We start from the raw sequence: 27,538 nt of genomic DNA on the forward strand, positions 1-27,538 counted from the left end.
ACAGAGCTCACTGGCTCAGTGGTGGAGCACTTACCTTGTGTGCCCAAGGCCCTCACTTTGGTCTCCAATACTGAAGAAAGAACATCTGGGTGACACAAATGTGCAACCTCTCCTTTCTAGTCCCTAATAAGAGCAGGTGGCCCTTGGAGGGACCTAGCCTGCCCCAGCTCGCTCAGTCCGTATGATCACCACTTTCTGCATAGGATGGATAGAAGGACATCCTGAGGAGGCTCTCCTCCCTTCTTATCACCTAGGCACACCTGGGTTTCTCAGGAACAGTGTCCACGCTGCCTTCCTTACAGATGAGTCCCCAGGGGTCTGGCCAGCAGACTGGGACTAGAGTAGATTCTCTGGGAAGTACTGGGAAGGATCAAGAGCCTGAAGGGCGCGTTCTGCTATGAACGGCACCCTGCACTCCGTCACCTCAGTAGCCTCATGCAGTGGAACTCGGCCCAGGGTAGAATACAAGCATGTTCATGTAAGCACACATACCCACATATACATGCCCCTCATTCACAGGCAGTGTTTGTGTACACGCCTTCTCATCACATGTGTGCTCACATACATGTTTCTCTTTTAAAAATATTTTTTATTTTATGTATATGAGTACACTGTAGCTGTCTTGAGGCACAGAAGAGGACATCGGGTCCCATTATACATGGCTGTGAGCCACCATGTGGTTATTGGGAATTGAACTCAGGACCTCTGGAAGAGCAGTCAGTGCTCTTAACTGCTGAGCCATCTCCAGCCCCTTGCATGCATATTTCATCACTCAAGGCTCACATGGACCTCGAAAGCAAAGACTTGGACATGTGTGCACCTGTGTGCATGGTTTGCATATGTGCTCATGGTGCCAAATGTTCAAGTGTCAAATGAGAATGCATTCCCCTAGTATGCCACACTGCCTGTGTCAGATGTCATGCACTTACATGCTTGTAAACTCATCTGTCCACTCACTCCTGCATCATGTGTATCTCTCATGGGGACACACTCCAACAGCATGGACACCACCCCACACATCCTCCCATGGCCTTTGATGTCTGCTCCTTGTGCTAGATTTAGAGAGTAAAAACGGGTATAAAATGCTGAGCGAGCCCTCAGTGGCGTCAGAGCCACATCTCTCAAGAACAGGTCCAAGATTGGGACCCTAGGGCCACCAGCCAGCCCTTTCTGAGGCGCTCTAATGGCTCCTTAGTGGTTGATGCAAAGCTGGGCTCTGTCACAGCCATTGTGACCTTGGGAGGCTTGGTGCCACTCTTAATCTCTTCCGCTGCCAGTGAGTCCATGAGATGTGGCAACACGATGCCCACTTACCACAGAGAGTCACAGGGAAGATGTCATCTGCACCTGGCCTTGGCCCCCCCCACTCTGCCCATTTCTTGTCTCTGTCACTTGCCTCTTGCTCTTATATCAGCAATCAGGAGAGCCTAGCCAGGAGAATCCAGCATCCTGAGAATCGTGGCTTTCATGCATTCTAACCCATGAGCAAAGCACCTGTAGGGGCCTAAGCCTTATTCATTTCACTCTACCCAGAAGCAGCAGCTGGACAGAAAGGCTCGGTTGTGTACACACTGCTGGGTGGTAGGTACAGATGTGTGGTGGATGCATGTCAGCCCAGCATCCCGTGGTGTGGTTGTGTTGATCTCATCTTAGTTTCTAACCATACAGGCACCACTTGGTACCTGTGCACAGCTCAGGAACCTCCCCTGCCTCAGCTGACCTGCTAACTAGTGCTGTTTGATGGACAAGCATTTGGCTCTTTGCCCCAGCTCCCTGGTTCATGCATGAATTTAGAGTGCAACCATGCACTTCTGCCCCGACCTGTCCTTATTATCATCAGCCACAGCCACTTACCCAGGTTGATGGGCAACAGTGCAAACCGACCAGCTGCAGCACTTGCTCAGAAGCCAGGGCGCTAGGAGACATAGCAAAGCCAAGGTGGGACCTTTATCTTATTTTATGGTGTTTGAGACAGGATCTCTAGCGACTGGGAACTCAGCCATCCTCCTGCCCCACCATAGGCTGTTTTTGGATGGTGCTTTTCTCCCCACCCATTTTCCATTGGGGAAAACGATATGACCAGAGTGTAGCAGTAACTACCTTTAGCTGATCATACCCCATCGCTCAGACCCTTGGGATATCAGACTGATGAGAGCGCTGCAGTGGGTTGGGCCCAGTGTGGCTAGGAGGGGATAGAGGAGGTGGGTGTGCCTGCTCCCAAGCACCCCCAGAGTGCTTCCCCAGACATTGTGATATATCTGACTCGGGAATCATGAGGTACAGGGACTTCTCTGCAGTCCCACTGCCCCGCATGTGAGATTGGTCTTAGGCCACCACCTTCCTGCCTGGGCTTTTCTAGCCCAGGGACAGTGACTGCTGAAACACTGCTGGATTCCTATTTCTGGAAGTGGCTAGTGGGCTGTGGTCCACCTGTCCGACTCTAAGGGATTGTTCAGTCAGGCTGCTTCGAGGGGTGTGAAGGCCCCAGGCAGATGTCCCTGGGCAGCCCTGAGTTCAAGATGTAAGTAAAGCATTGGCATGGTGACGTTGTGCTTGACCTGCATTGTATTGTGTGTCCACCCCCCACAGCCACCTGTGTTACCTGGGCCTGACCCAAATGAGGTGATAGTTCAGAAAAATGTCTTCTGTTGAAAAGTGTTGGTGTTTAAGGTGTCAGACTTAAAGCCAGCCCTGGGTCCCCTGAGAGTCATCACCTGGGATGAGTGTCAGTTGGGTCTGGGAAGCGTGTGGTTATGCACTACTCTGCTGCCGTGTTCTGTCTCTCCAGTCCGGGCCTTCACAGAGATCAGCTTGGTCTGTTGCAGTGTCTCCCTTCCCAAGCCTCCGGACAGTCACTGCTGCTGTTAGCTCCTGAGCTGGCCAGCAGCTTATGCTAAGGGTTTTCTCCTTGAAGCTTCAGAGTGAGCTGTAGGCTGCTGGGTGTGCACAGAAATGGATGTGTTGAGAGCTCTGCATTCTCGTGCCTGGAGATCTTTTCTAGAAGGGTCCATCAAGGTATCGAATAGCTTGCAGGTGTCTGTCTGGGACTGAAGCAACTGATTGCTTTCAGACACACGCAAAACAGCCCTGAAACCTGCCGTTTGGAGTGAGCACACACCTCCCTCAGGTAAACAGTGGTGTATTTTCTGCAACGGACGGAGATGGAGATCAGTCAGAACTCACCGCTGAAGTTTCTAGGTAAAAGTTGTTGATTTGCAAAGAGAGAAACAGATTTTTTTAAGCTCAGGAAACGGCTGTGTGGGCGTCAGTGATTGGGTTGCCTGAGATAGCGGGATCCTGGTGGGCCCCACCCTACCACTTCCTGCCAGTGCTGCCCTGCGGCTCCCAGCAGAACCTACCCGCTGCCCCAGCGACACCCACTCACCAGCCAGTCACCTTTAACCTCTCCCTAAGTTCTGATCATTTTTATAACTACTCATGACCTCTCCACCCCATCTACAAGGCAAGATATACCACAGGAGTAAGGTCATGGTAGCTTTTTGCCCCTTCCCCACAGTGCTACTGAGAGTGAGCAGCCCTTATCCAGGCACACAAAATGGTCTAGCCTTGTGTTGAATTGGATGCCTCTTCCAGAGCAGAAGCAAAAAGGCATTCTCTAGCAGACAAGTCGCCTCCCACCCATGTGCAATCTCTGCAGAATGGCCATGGCTTTCTCAGTCTCACTGGTCTGCAGGCACAGTACAGGGACAGCTGGGATTGTAAGCAGCCCAATCCTCCATGCTCTCAACCTTTCTGTGAAATCCCAGGAAGAGGACGGAACCTGCCGGTCAAGGCCCTGGTGCTGGCAGTCCTGTCTGTGCCCAAGCCGCTTGTTACTTGGTATTGTCAAATGGCATTGCTGTCTGAGCCTGTGGTTAGCACCTCTGCCCTGAATATAACTACTTTAATTCCGTTCCCACGATGGTGGCAAAGAGATAATACGTTGGGTACACTGGAGAGTTTAGAAAGGACGTACTTGTTCCATTTTGGGAAGATTCTGGCATTGAAGCAGTCTCCCAACTCCCATATTCAGTGCACCCAGTGCCCTGCTATTGGCAAGGCAACTCTGGAGGTCTGTCCCAGGGCCGGGTCTAAACCCGGCTGTGGATGCTGACGAGGCACCCATTTGCTGTATGGGCTGCTTTCCCAGGCTGTGGAGGAACCCATGCTAATCCAGCTGGTTTCAGCAGCCTGCAGGCTGTCTGCCGTTGAGGGCAGAGTTAGCTGAACAGTTTGAAAGTAGAAGCAGTGTGTACCTCAGCACACCCACCCTTCTGCACCCAGCAAGGCGGATCCACTGGGTGTCCTGTGACCTGATACTCATTAACGAGTAAACAACTCACCGGGGTGGGTCACGGTCTGAACAGTGGAGGCTCTGGGAGACCTGCAGTGTCCTTCCTACCTGACCTCTGTGGTAGTGAGTAGGCAAGAACAACAACTTGCTGAAGGTCCGGCTGGGGCTCTAAGTATATAAATTATTCACACGTACGTTTCACCCTGTGGTGACCCCAGTGTAGATGCTTACAGCTTGTAGTCAGTAGAGGTCAGACCTTAAAGACAGCCAGGGTCCTCTCCAGACCTGTGACCCTTTCCACCACAGGGTACACATTCCCACTGCAGACATCACAGTCTCTGAAAAAAGACTTTATAAAGCGTGGCAGGGCGTCTACTTGCCCTTTGTAGAGGTACCATTCTGGTTATGCTGGTAAAGTGGGAGGCACTGGCAGCCCCTGTGGCTGTGCATGCAAGCACCCAGGGCTCCCCTCACTGCCTGGCTTCTGTGTAGATAGCATCTCCCTGAGCACCCACTGGGACAGAAGGATCGTGACGAAGGTGCTACTGGAGAGCAAGTGGGGGACCTGTCTGTCGGTGACACGGTGAAGACTGACAGGTGCAAGGCGCAGTGTCTTGTGTATAGTGACTCATGCCTGTGATCCCAGCACATGGGGGCTGCCGAGTGAAGCCCTGTTTCAGAACACAGAGCAGGCGATTTCTGGCAGCCTTGCTCTTGCCCGTTTTCTTCTGTAGGCTAATGTTGCCCTTCATCAGTTCCTCAGAAATCATAGCCTTGTGTGAAAACTGAAAGAAAATTGTTTTCCTGACTTCAAATCCATGTTTCCTTTGTGGACTCAGAGCAAGTCGCCACTGGCTTCCTTTGCCATGGAGGAGTGACACCATTGTCCACCCAGCCTGCCAACCCTAGAGATTCCCATGACCCCTGCCCACTTGACAGCAGGCAAAAATAGCCCCAGCACAGGTGGAGATAACAAATATTTGTTCAGCTTTTCTCCTCAGCTCAGACCTGAACCTCATCCTGTCCCCTCCAGTGTGCTGAGCCGGTCTTCTCAAAAACTGGTAAATATTTTTGGTGGGAAATGTCAGCACCATGATGTGGTCCAGGATCTCAGCTTTGTATCATCTGGGCTGCACTGCTCTGCTGTGCTCCAATCTGCCTGGTCTTCAGGGCTCCTGCCTGCAGCCCTCAGTGGCTGGCCAGCAAGGCTGTCAGAACGAGCCATTGGGAAGACGGAGGTATAGGCGAAAGGATCCCTTTCTCAGTTGAAAGTTTGAGTCAGGCAATCTGTGTTTTCTCTTTCTTCTCTGCAAGCACTTAATCTTGTTTTGCTGGTTGGCCAGGGCAGAATGGACTGAGATCCCTAGTGACCTCTTGATGTCCCTGCCCTTTGTGTCCCTGCACCCACACCCAGCTCCCAACAGAAGGACTCCCAGAAGCCTGGTGTGTCAGCAACTGGTGCTGTTGAGGGTAAAGACTCTGGAGGTGTGTGTCCTCTGGGAAACCTGGCAGTCGTGTGGTGCCCATGTCAGGGTGCACAGCAGCAGTGTAGGAGTCCTGCCTGGGTTGCAGAGGATAATGGCTAGGGTGGGGCCGCTGCCCTGACCACAAAGCTTTAGTCTTTGTTTTTCTGGTTGTCTTTGGGGGGATGTTTTCCTGTATTTATCTCCCATCTGCAGAGCTGCGTTTTTCTAAGTACAGCAATGAATTGTGTCCACAGAACTCAGAGTCTGACGGGCAAGCGCATGCTCTCTCTTGGTCATATGTTGTTTTATTTGCATTTCCACCCCACCCCACCCCAACAGAATCTCTCACCCTGCACCCCAGGCTGGCTTGCCTGGAACTTACAATCCCCTTGCCTCAGCCTTCGAGGAGCTGAGGTTTGAGCTGTGCACCATTCCTTATGTATCTGGTGCTGGCCAGAGCCCAGGGCTCCCTGTTCTCCAACATGTTGAGTGTTCTAAGTGAGCCCCAGTCCCGACATTTGATATTCTTCGTAGTCAGATTTCTAAGGACCCCTGATCTCTGACTGTCCTCCTGCATCAGCCCCTTGAATGGAGAGTCTACCCTCTTGGAGCTGACTAGTGACTCCAATGCGTTTTCTGAGCCTGGCTCTGGGAACTATTCAGGGGAATCCCTGAAAAGCAAGCTGGGAAAGGGATAGGCACCTCCCTCCCCTGTAGTCTCTGGATGTGCTGGCCCTGTTGCTGAAGAGACAAACAGCTTCGGAAACCAGAGAGATAGAAAAATTAAATTCCTACCAGGGTGGGGCCGGCCACTGAGTAATTTTTTTTAGCAGAGTACGCTGTGGTAAACCATGGAGTTCGTGTTGTTTTTGCCTAAGTCAGTGCCGTGTGTGGTTTCGGTACACCGCTTGGGCGGCTGTTGAAACTGCTGTGGTTTCCACACGGGCCTACTGCGCCTCTTCAGTCCCTCAGCCAGTGCACCGAGGGCATGGGCCAGGGGTGCCATGCTTGCTGGGGCACCAGCCCGCGGAGCTCTTGTGTAACTCTTACTGTTTGTTATTTTGAGAGTGGTCTCGCTGTCTTAGAGCCAGTCCCCGGCTGGCCTCAAACTCAGAGATTCCTTATACCTGGCCAAATAATTCCTTTATCATTGTTACAGTATTAATCATTATACTTAGGAGTTTTGTGTGTCTCTTGCCTTTGTGCTGATTTACTGTATTTATTTGCCTCTGTGCATCCATGAGTCGTTGGCACACGATGGGGGTCAGACAGAAACTGGCAGGAGTCAGTTCTCCCATTGTGTGAACTTTAGGGATTGACCCTGGGTGATCAGGTTTGGGAGTAAGCAGCTTTGTCTGCTGAGCCATTCAATAGTCTCTTGTTTTGTCTTTGAGACACAGCCTCGGTATGTCACCCGTGCTGTCCTTAGACTGCAGATTCCCCCCTCATCAGTTTTTAGTTTGTTCTGATCCCGCCTCCGTAGCCATTTCTCCATGCTCCTATCGGAGAGCTGAAAGCACTGTGACCTTCCTCCTGTGACTGGGGCGGACAGAGTGACTTTGTCACACTCAGAATCAACTCCACCTCAGAAAATAGGGAAAGCAATTACAGAGTTAGCAGAAGTGGTTACATAAAAGCAGGAACTAGACCCAGCCTTAAAACAATACAGCCACCAAAAATAACTCAGGGTGCCAAATGGGAAGCCACGGCTAGGGGCTTCCACCATTGCTCAAGCCCCAGGCTCAATCCAGAACCATGCCAACATGCGAGTGGCAGGGACCTACAGCGCCTGTACGCCTGCTCGACAGCACGGGGAAAAAAACAAAACAAGCACCCAAGAGAAAACCGTCATCCTCTTCTGAAAACAAGAGACACCGGTTGCCACTGGCAGGTTTCATGAGCGCAGTCACAATTTCTAAATAACGGTTTCGGCTGCACCACGTCTTGGTGTCAAAGACTTTTCATCTCTATTCCCTCCGTGTTCTCAGAAGCCTCAGCCTCACATGGCTGCAGCCAGCTGGCTTCCCAGGCGCCCCTCCTAGCAAAACTGTTTCGCTTTATTTTTTAATCCCCCAAGCCGGGGGAAGAGTTCTTCATCAAAAAGATGAGAGAGGTTCAGAAGTGGTAGTCATCTCCCCGTTCAGGCGTCTTCAGACCTGCCCAGCATTGCCACAGCGTATGAAATGTCCTGGTCTTAAATTATTGTTCATTGTTCTGGAGACAGGCTCTCCTGTAGCCCAGGCTTGCCTTAAATTTTAGGCAGCTAGTGATGAACTTGAACTCCTAGTCTTCCTGCCTCAGCCTCCCTGTGCCAGAGTCAGGCATGATGGACCATGCCTAGTTATTCGTGGGTAGGGAATGAATCCCGGGGCTTCACTCCAGGCTAAGCAAGTACCCTACCCTTGTTTATTTGTGAAACAAGGCTGGCTATGTAATATAGTCTAGCTTCAAACCCAATCCTGCCTCAGCCTCCCAAGTACTGGGATACAGTCTACATAGCATATTTAAGGCTACATGAGACCTTTTTTCCATAAATAGAATCCTGTTTCTAATAGTGACCTTCTGCATAGCTCAGGGTCAGAGCTGTCAAGTACGGACTTGATGGTGGGATGTGGAGACAGGCTGAGAGCAGGCTGGGTGGGGATGTGTGGGGATGTCCCTCCACTCTTCGTGACCCTCCAGGGTCCAGCTGCTGCAGCCTCTTACCTAGCACCTGGCCCAGTACTAGACCTGCACAGGCAGTGTTCATGTGTGTTTGTACATGGTAGGGATGGGCTTCAGAAACGGTGGTACCACAAGATGACGTCTGCTTGGAAAGAGTGCCCATGTTTGGAGGTTACTGCAGAAGTCTAGGAGGAGAGTTGGTGTGGTCCTGGGCTTTTCTGATGTTCAGATACCTGGGGAACTCAGATTTTGTGCTATGGAGGGCCACATTCAGTCAAAGCCCTGACTCTTAGACAAAGTTTCCATCCCTGAGAAGAAAATGGGAAGGCACAGCAGGCTTCAGTCCCAAGTGCCACAGCACTGACAGGGAGCTATGTAAGTCAGGCGGTGAGTTGGCGCTGGATGGGCTGTGCAGATGGGAGGGAGGCCTGGCAGAGCACAGATGAGGCTATGAGCGTGCTAGGCTGCTGGGGAGAGGGCAGGTCTCTGGCAGGACCCCTGGCAGGAGGAGTTGCTTGGGAAGGAAGTTTTAGAGACAGTGAGCAGAGAGCACACTCAAAGGAGGACAGGCACCTTGCCCATGTCACAGTCCCTTCACCTGGCTTCCCTTGGCTGAGGCTCTCGGTACATAGGATGTGCTTATAGTTACGTTCACTGCAGTCTGGGGACTGAGGGTGGCGGCGATACCCTGTCTCGGTGTTAAACCTGTATCTGTGTTTGTGAGCCTCCCCAGTCTGTGGTCTGCCCCCTCATCTCTGTTGGAATGGGCCTGCTGAGGACTGCCTTGCAGGAGGCTGGAGGTTGGCAGCCAGACAGGGAGCAGCAGGAGTACTTGGTAATAGAAGCCATGGGGTTATGGCTGCTCTAAGGAGCCATGTGTGTGCCCACCCTTCTAACAGTGTCTGTCGGTCTGTAACCATGACCTGGGCAGAAATCTGAGGAGACTGGGCGTGGTGGTACATGCCTTTAACCCCAGCAGTCAGGTAGTGAATTCCAGGCCAGCCTGCTCTGCAAGGTGAGATCCTGCCTTTAAAAAAAAGAAAAATAACCCCATAGGTAGCAATGAATATCCTAGTAAGAGCACCAGTGGAAGGGGAAGCCCTGGGTCCTGCTAAGACTGAACCCCCAGTGAACTAGACTATGGGGGGAGGGCGGCAATGGGGGGAGGGTTGGGAGGGGGGCAACCATAAGGAAGGGGAGGGGGGAGGGGGATGTTTGCCCGGAAACCGGGAAAGGGAATAACACTTGAAATGTATATAAGAAATACTCAAGTTAATAAAAAAAAATAATAATAATAAAAAAAAAAGAAAAAAAAAGAAAAATAGAGGGACAGAATAGTGACACTTGAGAGGCTCTACCATGGCCACACATCTGCTGTGTTCTGGTGTCATAGTGCCCCACTCCAGATGTGTCCCTGTGAGTATATGAAATATATCACTATAACAACCACAGGTACCCTTGACTACCCTGTCAGGTTCTTATCTCCATGGTGGCACCAGGTTACTGTGATATGAGACTTATTTCTCGTGGTGCTGTACCTCTGGCCTAAGTTAAGCTGAGACACAGCCTGGATCTAACCTATTGCACTTCACAGCTGTGCCCCAGCCGCCTCCAGAAGAGAGCTGCAGCCAGGGTTCTGTCAGCACATGCCATCACCAGATAGCTGCTAAGTATTCCCCCAGTCTCTCCATTCCTGCACCACACACAAATGGGGAAATTGAGACCAGCTGGCCCTCAGAACTTTTCCTCCATGAGTCCCAGATCAGGACGTGGCAGGTTCAAACTGAGCATGGAGCCCTAGATGTCTGGAAGCTCAGAAATTGGGGCGGGGGGGTGTTTTATTGGTTTGGGGAAGCAGAACGCGATACTAAGGCCTTTTCTTGCGTTTACCCAGTTATTGGCGGGATGAGTGTCATTGTACAAACAAGTCAGAACAGCCTTCAGGCTGCTTCTCTCCTTCCCTGTTGCTGCCTGCGATGGCTCATCGTCCCCACAACCAGGTGTCCAGGGTCAACCACTGTAGTTTCTTTCTGAATGACTTAAACCATGAGAGCTGGTGTGGGTAGTTCAGTTAACACGGGGAGCTATGCTGACCTGGCCTTAGGATTAATGTGTCAGCCATGCTGGATGGCTGGACCCAGGAGTCAGGAGACCAGGCTGGGGCTTCATCCTTTTGTGGTGTGTGCCTGGTGCTTGTCACCTGCAGTCATGCCCTGTGCTCTCGTAAGTTGGTGGCCTGGTCACCAGGGAGTCCTCCCTACCCCCTCTTGCTGTCCTAGAAGTTTTCAGTGTGTTTCTCTGCTCAGCTTTGATGGGAAAGGTGTGATGGGCTGGGCTGGGCTAAGCTCACGAGGAAACAGGCTGCCAGTCTCACTCTGTAAGTATTCTTTGAATGGATACATAGTAACTAAAGAGAAATGTGGGCCAGTGACACTTCAGAACCAAGATGTTGGTACTGGGAACCAAACACTGCAAAAGCCAGGTGTCCATCACTACCAAGGACAGGTCCAGTGTTTGCTGCTGGTGGGTTGATGTGACCTGAAGTAAGCGTGGGGGAGGTGTGGTGGCATATGCCTGTCGGTGTGTTTATGTGACCTGGAGTGAGCTTGGCCCAGGTGGTACACGCCTGTCAGCCCTGAACTTGGTAGCATGAGGCAGGAAGATGAGTTGAAGGCCCACTCTGGCCTTCATAAGACCCTGTCTTTAAAACAGCTTTTAAAAAAAGAAATCACTCTTCTGGCACTGCTCATGGCCTTGTTACGCCTCTGTCCCAGGTTATTATAGAATGTATCCATTGTATAGTAAGTACAGAGTGGGCATGGGGTCCTGGACTCCAGACCCTCCCCCAGTCAGAAGCCCCAGGACCACCCTTCTCTGAATGCCCGGCTCTCCCCAGAGAGACAGCTGGTCCCCACTCTGCAGTCCACCCTGTCCTAGTAAGTAACTTGTGTTTCTTTCTGTTTTTTTTTTTTTTCCTTTTCTGTTTTTGTTTTGTGTTTTTCCCCTAACCTTTCCAGGTCAGAGTACACCTGTAAGCCAGCTGGGTTCTTCAGCCTTCCCTGAATCCCCTGATCCATTCCAGCCACTCGAGGCTGACAGCGGCGACCCGTTTCAAAATAAAAAGGGGTTTGGGGACCCATTTAGTGGCAAAGATCCATTTGCCCCTTCCTCTTCAGCTAAACCTCCTAAGGCCTCTTCTTCCGGCTTTGCCGACTTCACCTCTGTAAGTTGAGTCCTCCCTTGGCCACCTTCCCCCTCGCTTGCTGCTTCTCAGGGTGGGGGTTCCTGTGCCGCTATGGACACTGCTTCTCAGGGTGGGGGTTGCTGTGCAGCTATGGACACTGCTTCGCTCCACTGCTGGTTGTTATTTATTCTGCGCTAGCTTCTGTAAGGCAGATAGGCTGTGGGTAGAGACGAGAGCCACGGTTTAATGGACTGCAGGAAGATGAGATTTCTCCAGGGAGAACTGTGCGTACGTGTGCACACACAGACACACGCCTCGCGCACACACAGCATGCATGCCTCAGTGCTCAGTGGGTTGTGATATGTGTCCCTCAGAGGATGTTCTAGCTCAGTAGCACAGGCTGGCCTGGAACTCAGAGAGTCCGCCTGCCTCTGCCTTTAGTTGGGACTGAAGGTGTGCACTGTCATGCTGGTTCATTGCGTCTGGAGGTGGAGCTGGCAGGCACTTCGCAAGACCAATTACAGACATTTCACCAGGGTTCTGCTGCCTTCAAAAAGTCCTTTTGAGTCAGTGGTCCTGCCCACGTGCATCATGGAAGCGGGAGCAAGAGAGCCCAGGCAGGATGTCCAGAGACGGGAGATTTGGCTACTGTTCATTGTGCTTTTTCTGATTTCTGTTTATTAGCTACACTGAAAAAATATCTCTACCTAGATGACCACCCTAGAGCCTCTTCTCTTTTCCAAGGGTTCAAAGACCTGGAGGGCTGAAGTGTGTGGCTCAGTGATGATGGACAGGCAGAGCCTGCATACGACCCTAGCTTCCAGTCCCAGTACAAAACAAAAACCACTTGTATCAGGGGACAGTAAATACCCTGGTCCTCCCTAGCCAATTGTCCTGTGGCTTAATTTGAATTGCCTAAGGCAGAGCTGGGCCCAGTGGCACTCACCTCTCATCCCAGTACTGGAAGGCTGAAGCAGGAGGATCTCAAGTGTGAGGCCAGCCTGAGATGCATGAGGAGATGATGTCTAAAAATATTAATAGTAGTGATAATATGTTGACCCCTGGGGACCTCTGACTATTTGACCCTGCAGTCCGTTCACTTCTGTTGACAGTACCTATAGTGTATGCCATCAAAAAAGTAACATTATTAGTAAAAACCAGAGACAGGTTGTTTGGGTATCACCAGGGTTATTTTCTGGTGGAAACTCACCACCAAGGCCAGAGCTGGTACAGGGAGTACAGTGTGCAGCTGGCATGCCCAGCCCTGGGTCATCCCCTGTGCCTTCTCACTCAGCAACAGAATCAGGAGTTCCAGTTCAGCCTGGGCTATAAAAATAAAATAATCCGTTTAAAAAACCAAACAGCACAGCTGTTGGCACGCGACTCCAGGGCTCAGTGCAGGCAGGGAAGAGTGGTGGTGGAGCTGAACCACAGTGTAAAGAAATGACTGGCCTTTCTGAAAAGCCAGTTTACTTCCTGTACCCACACAGGCAGAACACCCCAGCCCTGCCGTTTTGTCATGAACACCAGGTTCCAAGCTGTGACTGGGCTAACGACCCCGCTGCCCCAGAGGAGTTACAGGCTTCAGTTTTATTTTTCAAGTTTATCTGTTTGTCGTTTGGGTTTTGAGAAAGGACTCGCCCAGGCTGGTCTCAAACTCATAGCTTCTAAGTACTGAGATGTCAGGCACTGCACCAACCAGGCCCTCCAGTTTAAATTCTGATTTAAACATCCACATCTCCAGATGGGAAACCAAATTCTGACCTGTCCTGTGGCCTTATTTTGTATGAAGTTGTCACCTTCACCACTATAAGGGTCCTGTGCCCCCATCAGTACACATGGTCTTCTCTGGAACAGGACCCTGATAGGCTTTCACATCTCCCCTTGCTGGGCCATAAACATACCGTCCTCCCAGGACTTGGGACGGCCCTCCATGAGCCTACTTTCCAGGATCTTTGGGACTTTAATACTGTGCAAACTCAGAAAAAGCTGTCATTATGTACAGAAAGCAACCTGCTTATTATCTTGGGCTTCCAGAAACTAATGTCATCCAAGCAGGACGGTCACTGCTAGGCTTGGCACCTGCTGTGGCTCCCCAGAGCTTTCTGGTGATGGGTGACTGCCTTGAACAGCTCCTCACCACTCACAGAAGCTTCTGGTCTTCGACTGTAGCTCAGTAATGCACACTTGGTACACCCGAGGCCCAGGACTCCATCCCCAGCATGGTGTAAAGCAGGCTTGGTAGTGCAGGCCTGTCAGATCAGGAGTTAAAGGTCATTCTCAGCTGGTTCAAGCCCAGCCTGGGCTACAAGAGACCCTGTCTCAAGAAAAGAATAAAGGAGCCAGCACTGTAGTCCCAGCATGTGGGAGGCGCGGCAGGCAAGGGAAGCCTGAGCTGCATAGAGAGAAGCTTTCTTAAAAGCAACAAAAAATAATTTTCTTTACATCCAGGCAAATCTGCTTATTTAGCAGGGCATGGTGGTGCCTGTCAGAGTTCTAGGGAATTCAGGGCCCTAAGAGCAAACAGCCTCAGGCTGTTAGTATGATCTTCCTTAAAAGCTGTCCAGTGTTTTGTTTTGTTTTGTTTTGTTTTGTTTTGTTTTGTTTTTTAACAGAACAGCTTGCTGTTGTGTGCACAGCTTCCTGAGAGCCAGGCAGGCAGACATTAGCCTGGCTAGGCTGGGCTTTGCAAGCACCTTCATGAGCCATCTATGCAGGGACATTTCCAAATTTCTAAGAGGCTTTAGAAATAAAATTTTTACTTCGTGAAACAAATTCTCAGTGGCGATAGTATCTGAAAAAAAAAGGTGGACTCCTTGTAGCTGCTTTGGGCCCTGGGATAGTACAGAAGGGAAGCAGCACCCAAGCTGCCCTTCTTGGGGTACCTAAGACACACAGTTTCAGCTTCTTCCCCTTCTGTGACCCAGGAGAACCAGAGGTGACCCATTCCAAGCACCTCCAACCAGGCTAGTCAGTAAACTACTGAGAAGTTTCTCTCAGTCCATGTGCTTGCTGAGCTTGTAGAGTATATGAGGCAGGTCTGTGTGGGCTTCCCTCTCCCGCCCTCCAGCTCTGAAGCACCCCACACAGTGGGGTAAGGGAGGAGCCTTGCTACTAGGCACTGATGGAGGCTTGTCTGGGCATTCGCTTTTCTCCAAGACAGAGAGGGGGGCAGGGTGATCTATAACCACCTGTGGGAACAGATGAGGGGACACTGTCAGTTACTGGAGTCGTTGACAGATGATTCTGAGGGCCAAATGCTCTGGCTGAAGAAGCACCCACCCTCATTCCTCCACACTGCCCTGCAATGTGCTCCCTCCCTGAGGAGGCTGCAGGTTTGGTCTCACTCACTGCTGGTGTCTGTCTGCTCCTGAGGACTGGAACCTTGTCTTTAGTGTCACAAGTGTTTCCTGGAAGAGACAGTGGTTAAGGGGACTGTGGACATCCCTGGAAAGCAGTGGGTTCCTTGGGGCTCGAGGCCTTTTCTAGAGGGCATGTAACAGAGTAAGGATCTGGTAGGGTGCGGCTGTAGCCCTAAGGAGTGTGGGAGTGTTGACAGCCAGGTAGGATGACTGAGGCAGGAGGATTGGCTATATAGTTCCAGGCCAACCTAGGCTACATAAGGAAACTGTTTCTAAAGGAGACAGAGAAAAGGCTGTAGAATTAGAATGCACCTAGAGTTATTGAATCTGCCTGCTAGAACCTTCCAGCACCAGGCCCAGCTGTTTTTCTCTGTAGGGATGGGTGCCTGGCCCACTAGTAAGCAGCTCAGGTCAGACGCACCCCGGTTCTTCTTACATGGGGTAGCCTCTGACTGTGCCTGCCTGGGGCCTGCGCTCCGGCTCCTCTGGGCTCCCGCTCTGGGCTCCTGCTCTGGGCCCCCTCTCACTTCCACTCCCTCTTCCTTTGTAGTTTGGCAATGAGGAGCAGCAGCTGGCCTGGGCCAAACGGGAGAGTGAGAAAGCGGAGCAGGAGCGGCTGGCGAGGCTTCGGCGACAGGAACAGGAGGACCTGGAGCTGGCCATCGCCCTCAGCAAGGCCGATATGCCGGCCTAGGTGACACAGGGGAAGCCGCAGCTGTCTGTATGTCCACATCATGCTCAGAGCGTGCCCCCTTCAAGCCAAGCCATGCCACAGCCAAGGACAGCTGGCCACAGGGCCTCAGGCCACAGGGACCTTGTTGAGAGGTAGCAGACACAGCCCATGCCTGTGGGTGGGCCAGGAAGGCAGCCTTCGGTAAAAGGCCTGGAACCTGCCTGTCTCTGAGGTGTCAGTCAGGCTCTTCCTTCCAATCATTCAGTGACTGACGGAGAAGGCCTCCAGTCTCCTAGCTACAGACAAGCTCCACCCCAACCCTTCCTCACATCCACAAGACACCCTGCACACATGATGTATGCATTCGTTGTATAAAAATGAAGTTTGAATGATTAATATAAAATATTTTAATACAAACATGAGGCTTATCTTCTTTTTAGTCAGGAAGCATGGGTCAACGGCGAGGGACCCTACGCCATGTACACTGAGGGCCGGCCCTCCCCATCAGGGCTGGGGAGAGCAGCTGTCTTAATTGATTTAATTGTGTGTGAATGGTGAGTACGAATGCACAGGTGCTGGCAGGGGACTAAGGGGGTGTCCTCTCCCCAGGAGCTGGGGTCACAGGCACTCAGGAGCCTCCCAGTGTGACCGCTGGGTGCTCAGCTCCTGAGCAGTGCCCTTGTGTGCGCCTGCCTGCTTTCGCTCCGCTCCGTTCACTGTACTTGGTTGTCTTCACACTTGCACATGCACAGTCGGGCTCACTGAGTGCTCGGGTCAGCTCTTCCCTCCGCCATGTTCAGCCTTCACCTGACAGTCTAGGTCTGCAAGCACCGTGACCAGTGAGAATGTCACAGAGCACTGCGTTGTGGGTAATGGTGGCTTAGGTTTGTTTGCATTTAATGTGTATGACTATTTGTCTGTCTATGCATCCCTGGTATCCATGGAAGCCAGACGAAAATGCCAGGTTCCTTGGAACTGGAGTGACAGATGGTGGTGAGCCACCCATGCGTACTGGAAACTGAACCCCAGCCCGCTGTAAGGGTGGTCAGCACTTTTAATCCCTGAGCCATCTCTCGGATTCCACTCAGATGTTAAAGCAACTTACACCACAGAGAAGCCAGCTTGGCACTTTTTTTTTCCATTCTCCAAACTGCACCCTTCCCCCTCTGCATGGGGGAAATGCTTTAAAGACAGGCAGGTTGCCGGACACCCCTCTCCTCTCAGTGTCCAAAACGCAGCAAGGGCAGCTTGCTGCTCTGAGGTACACAATGAGTTCCAGGACAGCCAGAGCTGCACAGAAAGATCCTGTGTCAAAGTGACATGGGTCTTACACCTGAGGTCAGAAGTGCCTGGGATATGCAGCTTTCTCTGGGAGTATGTGCAGAAAAGACATAGGTGGTCACCATCCAGAGCTGGGGCAGGTGGGAATGCTCTGGGTGCTGACTGACTGGGTTGGGTGGGAATGTTCTGGGTGCTGACTGACTGGGGCAGGTGGGAATGCTCTGGGTGCTGACTGACTGGGGCAGGTGGGAATGCTCTGGGTGCTGACTGGGGCAGGTGGGAATACTCTGGATGCTGACTGACTGGGGCAGGTGGGAATGCTCTGGGTGCTGACTGGGGCAGGTGGGAATGCTCTGGATGCTGACTGACTGGGGCAGGTGGGAATGCTCTGGGTGCTGACTGACTGGGGCAGGTGGGAATGCTCTGGGTGCTGACTGACTGGAGCAGGTGGGAATGCTCTGGGTGCTGACTGACTGGGGCAGGTGGGAATGCTCTGGGTGCTGACTGACTGGGGCAGGTGGGAATGCTCTGGGTGCTGACTGACTGGGTTGGGTGGGAATGCTCTGGGTGCTGACTGACTGGGGCAGGTGGGAATGCTCTGGGTGCTAACTGACTGGGGCAGGTGGGAATGCTCTGGGTGCTGACTGACTGGAGCAGGTGGGAATGCTCTGGGTGCTGACTGACTGGGGCAGGTGGGAATGTTCTGGGTGCTGACTGACTGGGGCAGGTGGGAATGCTCTGGGTGCTGACTGACTGGGGCAGGTGGGAATGCTCTGGGTGCTGACTGACTGGGGCAGGTGGGAATGCTCTGGGTGCTGACTGACTGGGGCAGGTGGGAATGCTCTGGGTGCTGACTGACTGGGGCAGGAGGGAATGCTCTGGGTGCTGACTGACTGGATTGGGTGGGAATGCTCTGGGTGCTGACTGACTGGGGCAGGTGGGAATGCTCTGGGTGCTAACTGACTGGGGCAGGTGGGAATGCTCTGGGTGCTGACTGACTGGGGCAGGTGGGAATGCTCTGGGTGCTGACTGACTGGAGCAGGTGGGAATGCTCTGGGTGCTGACTGACTGGGGCAGGTGGGAATGCTCTGGGTGCTGACTGACTGGGTTGGGTGGGAATGCTCTGGGTGCTGACTGACTGGGGCAGGTGGGAATGCTCTGGGTGCTAACTGACTGGGGCAGGTGGGAATGCTCTGGGTGCTGACTGACTGGAGCAGGTGGGAATGCTCTGGGTGCTGACTGACTGGGGCAGGTGGGAATGGTCTGGGTGCTAACTGACTGGGGCAGGTGGGAATGCTCTGGGTGCTGACTGACTGGAGCAGGTGGGAATGCTCTGGGTGCTGACTGGGGCAGGTGGGAATGCTCTGGGTGCTGACTGACTGGGGCAGGTGGGAATGCTCTGGGTGCTGACTGACTGGGGCAGGAGGGAATGCTCTGGGTGCTGACTGACTGGGGCAGGTGGGAATGCTCTGGGTGCTGACTGACTGGGGCAGGTGGGAATACTCTGGATGCTGACTGACTGGGTTGGGTGGGAATGCTCTGGGTGCTGACTGGGGCAGGTGGGAATGCTCTGGGTGCTGACTGACTGGGGCAGGTGGGAATGCTCTGGGTGCTGACTGACTGGGTTGGGTGGGAATGCTCTGGGTGCTGACTGACTGGGGCAGGTGGGAATGCTCTGGGTGCTGACTGACTGGGTTGGGTGGGAATGCTCTGGGTGCTGACTGACTGGGGCAGGTGGGAATGCTCTGGGTGCTGACTGACTGGGTTGGGTGGGAATGCTCTGGGTGCTGACTGACTGGGGCGGGTGGGAATGCTCTGGGTGCTGACTGACTGGGTTGGGTGGGAATGCTCTGGGTGCTGACTGACTGGGGCAGGTGGGAATGCTCTGGGTGCTGACTGACTGGGTTGGGTGGGAATGCTCTGGGTGCTGACTGGGGCAGGTGGGAATGCTCTGGGTGCTGACTGACTGGGGCAGGTGGGAATGCTCTGGGTGCTGACTGACTGGGGCAGGTGGGAATGCTCTGGGTGCTGACTGACTGGGGCAGGTGGGAATGCTCTGGGTGCTGACTGACTGGGGCAGGTGGGAATGCTCTGGGTGCTGACTGACTGGGGCGGGAGGGAATGCTCTGGGTGCTGACTGATTGGGGCAGGAGGGAATGCTCTGGGTGCTGACTGACTGGGGCAGGAGGGAATGCTCTGGGTGCTGACTGCCTGTGTGAAGGGCCTCGGGCCATGGCCGGGGATGTCCTTGTGTTTCCCTGGAGCTTACGCTTTACTTCATGTCCTTAGAGTCTAACTTGGGGCTGGAGTGGGAAATGGGGAGATACCTGCTGCTCTTGGAGAGGACCCAAGTTTCCTTCCCAGGCTGTTCATAACCGTGAGTGTCCCAGCTCCAGAAGACTCAGTGTCCTGTTGGCCTCCCTGGGTACTCAGCCATCCCCACATGCACATTTTTAAAAAGTGTTTAAATAATCTTGCCATACGTGATGTGGTGCATACTTTTGATCCCAGTGCTGAGGAAGCAGAGGCACAGGCAGGCAATAAACCACTATTTTAAACTTAAAAATGAGAAAGAAAAAAGTCCTAAGAATTAAGGTCTAAGCCAGGGCCTGGAGCCTGTCTGACTGGTGCCTTTCCATGGGCCTTCCCCCAGCTAAGTGTAAACAGTACATGACGGGGTATGGTATAGACCTAGATCCAAGCCCAGCATCTCATTATGTGAGACATTTCAAAAGGACCTCAGCTAAGCACAGCGGCTCTCACCCGTCACCCCAGAGAGGGAAACGCACACAAGTCTCGTGAGTTCTAGGCTAACCTCATTTACATAGTAAGACCCCCGTCTCAGAAAGGGGAGGGAGGGAGGTTCTTTCCAAGCTTCTAGTTTATTTACGTGTGCCCATGTGCACGTGTGTGCTGTGTCATGAGTGTGTGGTACCTATGGGGGGATACATAAAGACATCAGATCCCCTGGACCAGGAGTTAGAGGTGGTTGCAAGCCACCCAACATGGATTCTGGGAACTGAACTGGAATCCTCTGCAAGACCATTGTGTACTCTTGACCCCTGATCTGCATCTCTCCAGCTCTATATTTTACTTGATGTTTCGTGTGGGGTGGCACTCTCTGCTCTGCGGGTCCAGGGTTCTAACCGTGATGGAGAATCCTGGGAAGAAGCTGCATCTACAGAGGTTGGCCAGCTGATTAGAGCTACAGGGATGTGGAGGGGTGGGAGTGTTGCAGGTCCAGAGCCTAATTACAATTTATCTTGGGCTAGTTTTATCTCCTTAGTAGCCATGGCTTGCCCACCTCCTTGTGGGACCCAACATCCTCTGACCAAGAGGCAACAAACTCCTTGGGATGTATACCAACTTACAGAAAAAGAAAAACCGGAAACCTCCATAGCTTCTGTCAGCCTGAAAGCCAGGAGTCATCAGGCAGCAACTGCAGCTAAGCCTTCCCCAGGTTGCTGTAAGCAGCTGTGGGACATTTCCATCATGGTACTTGAAAAGCTCTTGGTTTGTAACTTTGTCACTGTAAAGCCTTCACAAAATGGCTTCCATCTTGAGGCACGGACTTTGAGGTGACCTGAGCATGTGTACTTCATATCTGGCCCCTTTGAGATGAGACTGCTCTTGCACCCACCAGTTGACACAGTTCAGTCAGACGTGGTGGAAGGCAGCCTACCGCCAGCCATCTCACCAGCCCCTCACTTTTCTTTTTTAAGGCCCAGTTTAGATTTAGAATCACAGAGACACAGAGAGTTCCAGAAGCCCTTTGGATCTCTGCCTGTCCCTGCACCTTAGTTGCACAGCCAGCCGCCTTCACTTCCCCTCAGCTTTTTCTATTCCCGGTCCCTTTGCACCTTTAACTCGGCTTCCTTCACTCCTGAGCCCTGGAAGTTCACAGCCCTTCTTCCTGTAGACCCCGGGCCTCCAGGTGCTCGTGCAGCATGTGTGTGCAGGGCCCTCTGAGGCCAGAAGCCATCTTGAAAGTGGACTGACTTAATTGGCTGTCCCAAGCCCAAGCCCCCATCTTGGTGCTCCAGCCCCAACCCTGAGGCTTTTAAGGCTTGAGAAGCCATGTGCTGTGCCATGTCCCTCCCTCTTTGGGATTCCTGTTCAAAGGGCTAGAGAAAGGTGACAGCTTCTTAGGAGGAAATGTGGGTAAAAATTCCCAGAAGGGAGTGAATCTAAAGGGCTAGGAGATGGTCCAGTCAGGAAAGCACCTGTCCGGGAAGCCCTGAGACCTTAGTTTGAATCCCTAAAAGCTATGTAAAATAAAACCAGGCAGGATGGTACACACCTGTACCCGTACCCCAGTGCTGGAGGCAGAGACAGGAGGATGCCTGAAGCTCACCGGCAACACGGGCCAGTGAGCTCATCCTGCCGAGCTCGAGGTTTGGTGAAAACCTGACATCAGTGTGACATCATCTGACCTCTAAGGTGCAGGAAAGCCACACCCAGGAGAAAAAGAATCTCTACAGCCAGCCAGCCAAGGACAGCACACCTAACCCCACACTCCAGGAGCTGAGGCAGAACTAAGCAGCCACATGGAAATGCCGTGTCGTAAAAAAATAAATAACAAAAAAGCATGCAGCCCGTCCCTAGGTCCACAGGAACCAGGCAGGGGATGTGATCCCAGCACCACAGAATTAGGAACAAGACATAGGGATTTCAAACTCACCCTGGACCACCCAAGACCCTGACTTAAGAAAAGTAACATTGTATAGCAAACAGGAAAAAGAAGGCTTAGAGTGGAGCTGGTGTCAATCCCGTCTCGGGTCGGGGGCCGGTCTTGGTAGCAGACCTTCCTCAGGGCTGCAGGATGTGGGGAGCCACTGTCTGGGCCAAGGTATCCTGGGAAATTAACCAACCCCAGAGGTTTGAGCCAGGACTCTTTTTTTGTTTGTTTTGTTTTTCTTTTTTCTTTTTTTTTTTTTTTCTTCCGGAGCTGGGGACTGAACCCAGGACCTTGTGCTTGCTAGGCAAGCGCTCTACCACTGAGCTAAATCCCCAACCCCTTGTTTTGTTTTTCAAGACAAGGTCTCTCTCTGTCCTGGAACTCACTCTGTAGACCAGGCTGGCCAGCTGGCCTCGAACTCAGATCTGTTTGCCTCTGCCTTCCTGAGTACTGGGAGTGTGCACCACTGCTTGGCTGGAGTCAGGACTCTTTAAGAGGTGACTTCACATTGCAAATTCTGATTCTCCTTGCAGATAGTATGAGCTCACTTTGATTTCAGTCAAGAGTCAAGGGACAGAACGGCCCCTGCCAAGTGGCATTTAGCACCCTGAGGTCAGACTGCTGTGAGATGAATTCCCAGGTTTAAAGCTGGTTTTATGGGAAGGCCATTCATGTCCTGAGCCCCTTCTGCAGGGCTATTTTAGGACCAAACAGGAAGCGGCCAGAAAATAAACGGCTGCCACCAAAAATAATGGACTTCATATCAGATCTGGTGTCTTTCAAATGTGGGCCTCCCGCCCTCTGTCCAAAAAACTTCTCCAGTAAAAAGTTCCTAGGAACTGAACAAATTGTATCAGGAGGTGAGATTGGAAAACAAAACCAAAAAAATAGAGGAAGTGGAAACAGGATTGTTATCTCTGTTTATCCCAAAGCCATGACGGGCAGCGGGTACACACCGAGTGGAACTTTACTTAGAGTGAGCTTTGATTTGTTTTGCTGCGGGGAGGGCTTAGGTAGCCTCCAGCATTCCATGTAGCTAAGGCGGCCTGAACTCCCATTCTCCCGCTTCAGCCTCCTGAGGTTTAGCTTCTTTGTTAAATGCTTTGTCGGGGCTGGTGTTGTGTTTCTTTCAGGGTGCGAAGGCAACAGCTATCCGGGGCCTGGATCCAGTCAGCTACCGCATGTGTGTCACACACGCGCACACACACACACACACGCTATGGTACATGTATTCACATATACAAGCTATGGCTGTGGCACATTCTTCGCCACACACAACCAGTCTTCAATGTGATAACAACAACAAGAACTTTAGAGAAGAGGAAACCTTTTAAATGTGTATTTCATCAGTGGGTAGTGGTCTAGCATCTGGGAGGCTGAGGAAAGGGGAACTCGTGTTCAAAGTCAGCCTGGGGTACATGGGAGACTCTGGCCAGCCTGGACTACACAGCAAGACTGTTATCTTAAAAGCGCCCCTCCATACACACACATTAAAAACAAACATTTATACTCAAGACTAACTTCACTGGCTGCCTGAGAGAGAGGTGTGAACATTGGCTTAAACAGTGCCTTTGACTGACGTGGTGAGATTTAATGTGGTAAACACAATCATTTCACTCAGACCTATCTGCATTAGTCACAGCAGTGCATGTCGCCGATCACCTCAGCACTTGGGAGGTGGAGGCAGGAAGATATGGAGCCCGGGCTGCTTAAGACTGTCTCACACGACAATAAATACAGGTGACTAACGAACGATGGAGGTGCATGCCTCCATCACAGCACATGGGACACAGAGGCATTCTGGTCTATGTAGCAGACTCAGGCCAGCCTGGGCTACACAGTGAGACTCTGGCTCTAAATAAACAAGTCATATGGCCTGTTAGATAGCTCAGGGGTGAAGGTGATTGCAGCCAAACCTGAGGACCAGGAGGAAGGAGAGACTGACCCCTGTACATTGTCCTCTGACTACACATGACCGTGGATGCACACACGTACCTTAAACAAATAAATAAATGCAACGTTTAAAAAGCAATGACAGGGGGGCTGGGGATTTAGCTCAGTGGTACAGCGCTTGCCTAGGAAGCGCAAGGCCCTGGGTTCGGTCCCCAGCTCCAAAAAAAAGAACCAAAAAAAAAAAAAAAGCAATGACAGGGGTTGGAGTGGTTAAGAGCACTGACTGCTCTTCCAGAGGTCCTGAGTTCTATTCCCAGCAACCACACGGTGACTCACAACCATCTGTAATGGGACCTGATGCCCTCTTCTGGTGTCTGAAGACAGCTACAGTGTATTCACAGATAAATAATAAATAAATGAATGAATCTTTTTTTAAAAAAGCAATGACACACGTTAATCTGGGCGTGGATGGCAGCGGTGGTGCACGCCTTTAATCTCAGCACTCAGGAGTCAGAGGCAGGCGGGTCTCTGAGTTGGAGGCTAGCCTGGTCTACAGGGCGAGTTCCAAGAAAGCCGGGGCTACACAGACTCTGTCTCGACACTCTTTTGCAAACTAGGAACACAATAAAAAGAAATTCTGGGGGCCCTGTTCAGTCTGGTTTGCTGTGATCCAGTACAATAGCTTAAAGCAAGACAATAGCTTGTAAGTGTGTTTCAGAGCTCTTCTTCCTGGGGGAGGCTTGACCACGTAGAGGAGTATTCTGGTTATGACTTTTAACTTAAAAAAAAAACAGACAAAAACAAACAAACAAACAAACAAAAAAACCCAGTCATTTAGCCCAGGCTAGCCCCAGCACACTATATAGCTGTGAATAATTTTGAACTCACGATCCCCCTGCCTCTCCCAAAGAGAGAATTTCCTCTAGCTGCCCCAGGACTCCAGCCCTCCCAACCCCCACCTCCTCACTCTGACTGGGAGAACTCTGATTTCTTGGGGTCCATTGTTTCAATAACAACTAAAGGGAGGCCAAAGGCAGAAAGACCACAGGAGAGCCAGAGTTCAAGTCCACTCTCAGTTGCATAGCAAGTCAAGAGGCCAGTGTGGGCTTTGAGAGAACCTGGCTCGGCCTGTAAGGCCCTCGGTCGCTGCTAAGGCTGGTTTTGATCCCATGAGATCATGGGACATGTGTGTGTATGGAACTCATTAACCCAGCTAGGTGCAGCTCATGGTTGGGCACATGTGCCTGAGAGACCAGGTTCACTCCACATCACCTGCCAGGAAAGTGCAGAGCCCCTAGAGCCCCATGATAGTCATAAGGAAAGCACCCACAAAATAAGCAAGGGTGTAACATAGACAGTTGTGTGTGTGTGCGTAAGACAGTTGTGTGTGTGTGTGCATGAGTGTGTGTGTGCATGTATGTGTGCACGCATGCATGAGTATGTGTGCATGAGTGTATGCATGCATGAGTGTGTGTGTGTGTGCATGCGTGTGTGCACGTGCATGAGTGTGTTTAAAAAAACTAGGTTCGCAAGTGATTTGAGGGCCTTGATGTCTGTAGTAAAGACAAAGACAAGGATTCTCACCATAGGAGCCCCCCCACCCCCTGAAAAGTCACAGTTTGCAGCAATCGTTCAGCCATAAACACCAGCTTCCACAGAAGCAGCAAGGTATGGGCAGTAGGGCCTGAGGTAGGATGTCCTGGCTCCTGCAGGCTGGGGACTGCGGGGAAGCAGGCTCCACCTCGGGCCACTCACATCACTTCCCCGCCGTCATTTTCCCTTAGTCGTGAGTGCGGGGGTCAGAGCACACCTGTGGGAAGTTGTTCTCTCCTTGCATCGTATGGATCTGGGGATCAAGCTTGGTGGCAGACACCTCTGCCCAGTGTGCCTCACCAGCCGCTCGTGACATTCCCACACATGGAACAGACTTTGGCCATACTCATCCTCGTCACCCTCACATGCCCCCACTTCTGGTTATCCCCTTTCCATCCCCCCTTCTATTGGGCTCGCACGCACACACACATACACACACGCACACACACACACGCACACACGGCATATGCATGTGTCCCAAAGGGCTGAAGAAAATGAGTCTTCCTCAACAGCCATTAACCCATTAACTGCCTGTCGTGCTCAGAGAAAGGCAAAATCTCCTGAGTTTGAGCAGTTGGAATATATAAGCCCCAGAGCCGGTAGCCTCTCCACAGCTTGGCCCAGACTCAATCACTCTAAGGGCTTCCACGCAACAAGAAGGAGCCCTCCCAAGACTGAACACCCTGGAGCCCTGGTCCTCTGCCCATCTGCCCGTCTGTCTTCCCAGGGTCCCCTGCCCTGCCTCCTCAGCCACACTTTTCCTTCATCGCCCTACTTCCCGGACATCCCTCCACAATCCAGCAGCGCATCACAGCGCACACCCACCCCTTCGCGGGTGGGGGCTAGAGTGAGTTGCAGGGATGCCCTGCTGTTGGCTGGTGAGAACAGGCTTTGCTGCTGTGGCCACCAGCTCTTGAGATGACAAGCCTTCCCTCAAAGACTCACGGATGACTCAGAACAATCCTCCAAGCCCCTGGCAATATGGCCTAAGTCACTCCGGGGCCATGCTGAGGAAATGAGGCGTCAGGATGTGTTTGAGGTTTTGGGGTTCAACTGAACTGCTCTGGGAATATGGAGAGTTTTGTTCCCATAGCCCACGTGGATGGTTCTGGGTCCACATTAGAGTCAAAGACAGGGACAGAGTCACCCCAGCTCCTCGTCCCAGGATTTTCCCGTTTCACTCTGGAACAACGCAGAACACAAAGGCTCTGGTTGCTGACTTTGTTTCGCGTGATCTTGGGACAGTCCCCAAAAGGCCAACCCAAGGTTAAGGTTGAAGGCAAGGTTGATTGAAACGAAGAGCAATTCACGATGTGCCATAGCAGGCGTCATAGGAGCCTGCAAGCAGAGCGACGACATCTGCTCTCAAGTGGGAAAAGCAATGCTGCTCAGCTGGCAGCGGTGAGCCACTGTCATACATCAGCCAAAAGCCTGCAGCACGCGACTCCCGTGTTCACACAGGACGCTAGTGTGCTCCCACGGGACTCGGGTGCTTTTATAGGACTCTGGTGTGCCCCCCACACTCTACTCCAAGCTGGGATTCTGGTGCTTCCCCACAGGGCTCTGGTTCTCCCACACACAATCCAGTGGCTTCTTGGCTGTCACTCTAGAAAGTCTTGAATGCTGGGTTTCTGTCTCTTTCAGAGGCAAAACCACGATGGTAGGCCATGCTACTGAGCCTTCTCTGCTGGAATCAAATAACCATGACCCTTCTCCCTGAAGTGCCTGGGCTAGCACAGTTTCCCAGGTGAGGGATGCAGAGCCAGGCCATGGGTCCAGGGAAGGGCTTTGTGGTGCAAAGAGCAGTGGTCCTGGGGGAGAGCAGAGGAGCTCAGAGATGGGGATGAGATGGGAAGTGAGGCTGCATGGAGGATACTAGCTAGCAAAGGTGCTTCTTCAATGTTCCAAAGGACCTAGCACTACTGCCCAGCCACTCCCCCAGTCCTTCACTGGGGGGATTCTAAGCAGGGCTCCACCCCAGAGCCACGCCCCCAGCCCCTCACTGGGGGATTCTAGCAGGGCTCCACCCCTGAGCCACGCCCCCAGCCCCTCACTGGGAGATTCTAGGAAGGAGGCTCCACTCCCCCAGCCATGTCCCCAGCCCCTCACTGGGTATACCCTCTGAGCCACCAAAAACAGGGTTTCTTGCATACTCAACTGCCCCAGCCACTGATACACTTTCTCTTTAAGACAAGTCCTCAGTTATTTAGTCCAGGCTAGCCTGGAACTTGTGATCCTCCTTCCTCATTGCTTCAAGCTGTAGGATGACGGGTGTCACAGCCTGTATTCCTGAGCCTCCCTCAGTTGCTCCAGTGGTGTGTGACCCTGATCTTTTGAGGCGTTCAGGCGGTTGCCATGCATGGTGGCCCAGCTGAGCAGGCGGAGGGCAAGTGGGCTGGGTGCAAACAGCACTTACCCCACAGGCCTCTCCCAAGTTCCGCCAGCTCTGG

At 52.2% G+C, this 27,538-nt stretch overlaps 1 protein-coding gene across 21 annotated transcripts in view; it reads left to right on the forward strand.

Moving 5' to 3' along the window:
• Eps15l1 (epidermal growth factor receptor pathway substrate 15-like 1) overlaps positions 1-27,538 on the forward strand; it is a 172,581-nt gene that overhangs the window by 59,043 nt on the left and 86,000 nt on the right. For 6 of the 21 annotated variants that reach the window (XR_015639463.1, NR_199186.1, NR_199185.1 and 3 more), the window contains 2 exon segments: positions 11,442-11,647; positions 15,521-16,060. Coding sequence is in view for 12 of the 15 variants with exons in the window: in NM_001436874.1 (NP_001423803.1) it covers positions 11,442-11,647; positions 15,521-15,664 (350 nt within the window). In the remaining 3 variants the exon portion in view is untranslated. 21 annotated transcript variants of the gene reach the window in all.

The sequence above is a fragment of the Rattus norvegicus genome, chromosome 16 (assembly GCF_021556685.1).
Source record: "Rattus norvegicus strain SHRSP/BbbUtx chromosome 16, alternate assembly SHRSP_T2T, whole genome shotgun sequence".
Lineage (NCBI taxonomy): Eukaryota > Metazoa > Chordata > Mammalia > Rodentia > Muridae > Rattus > Rattus norvegicus.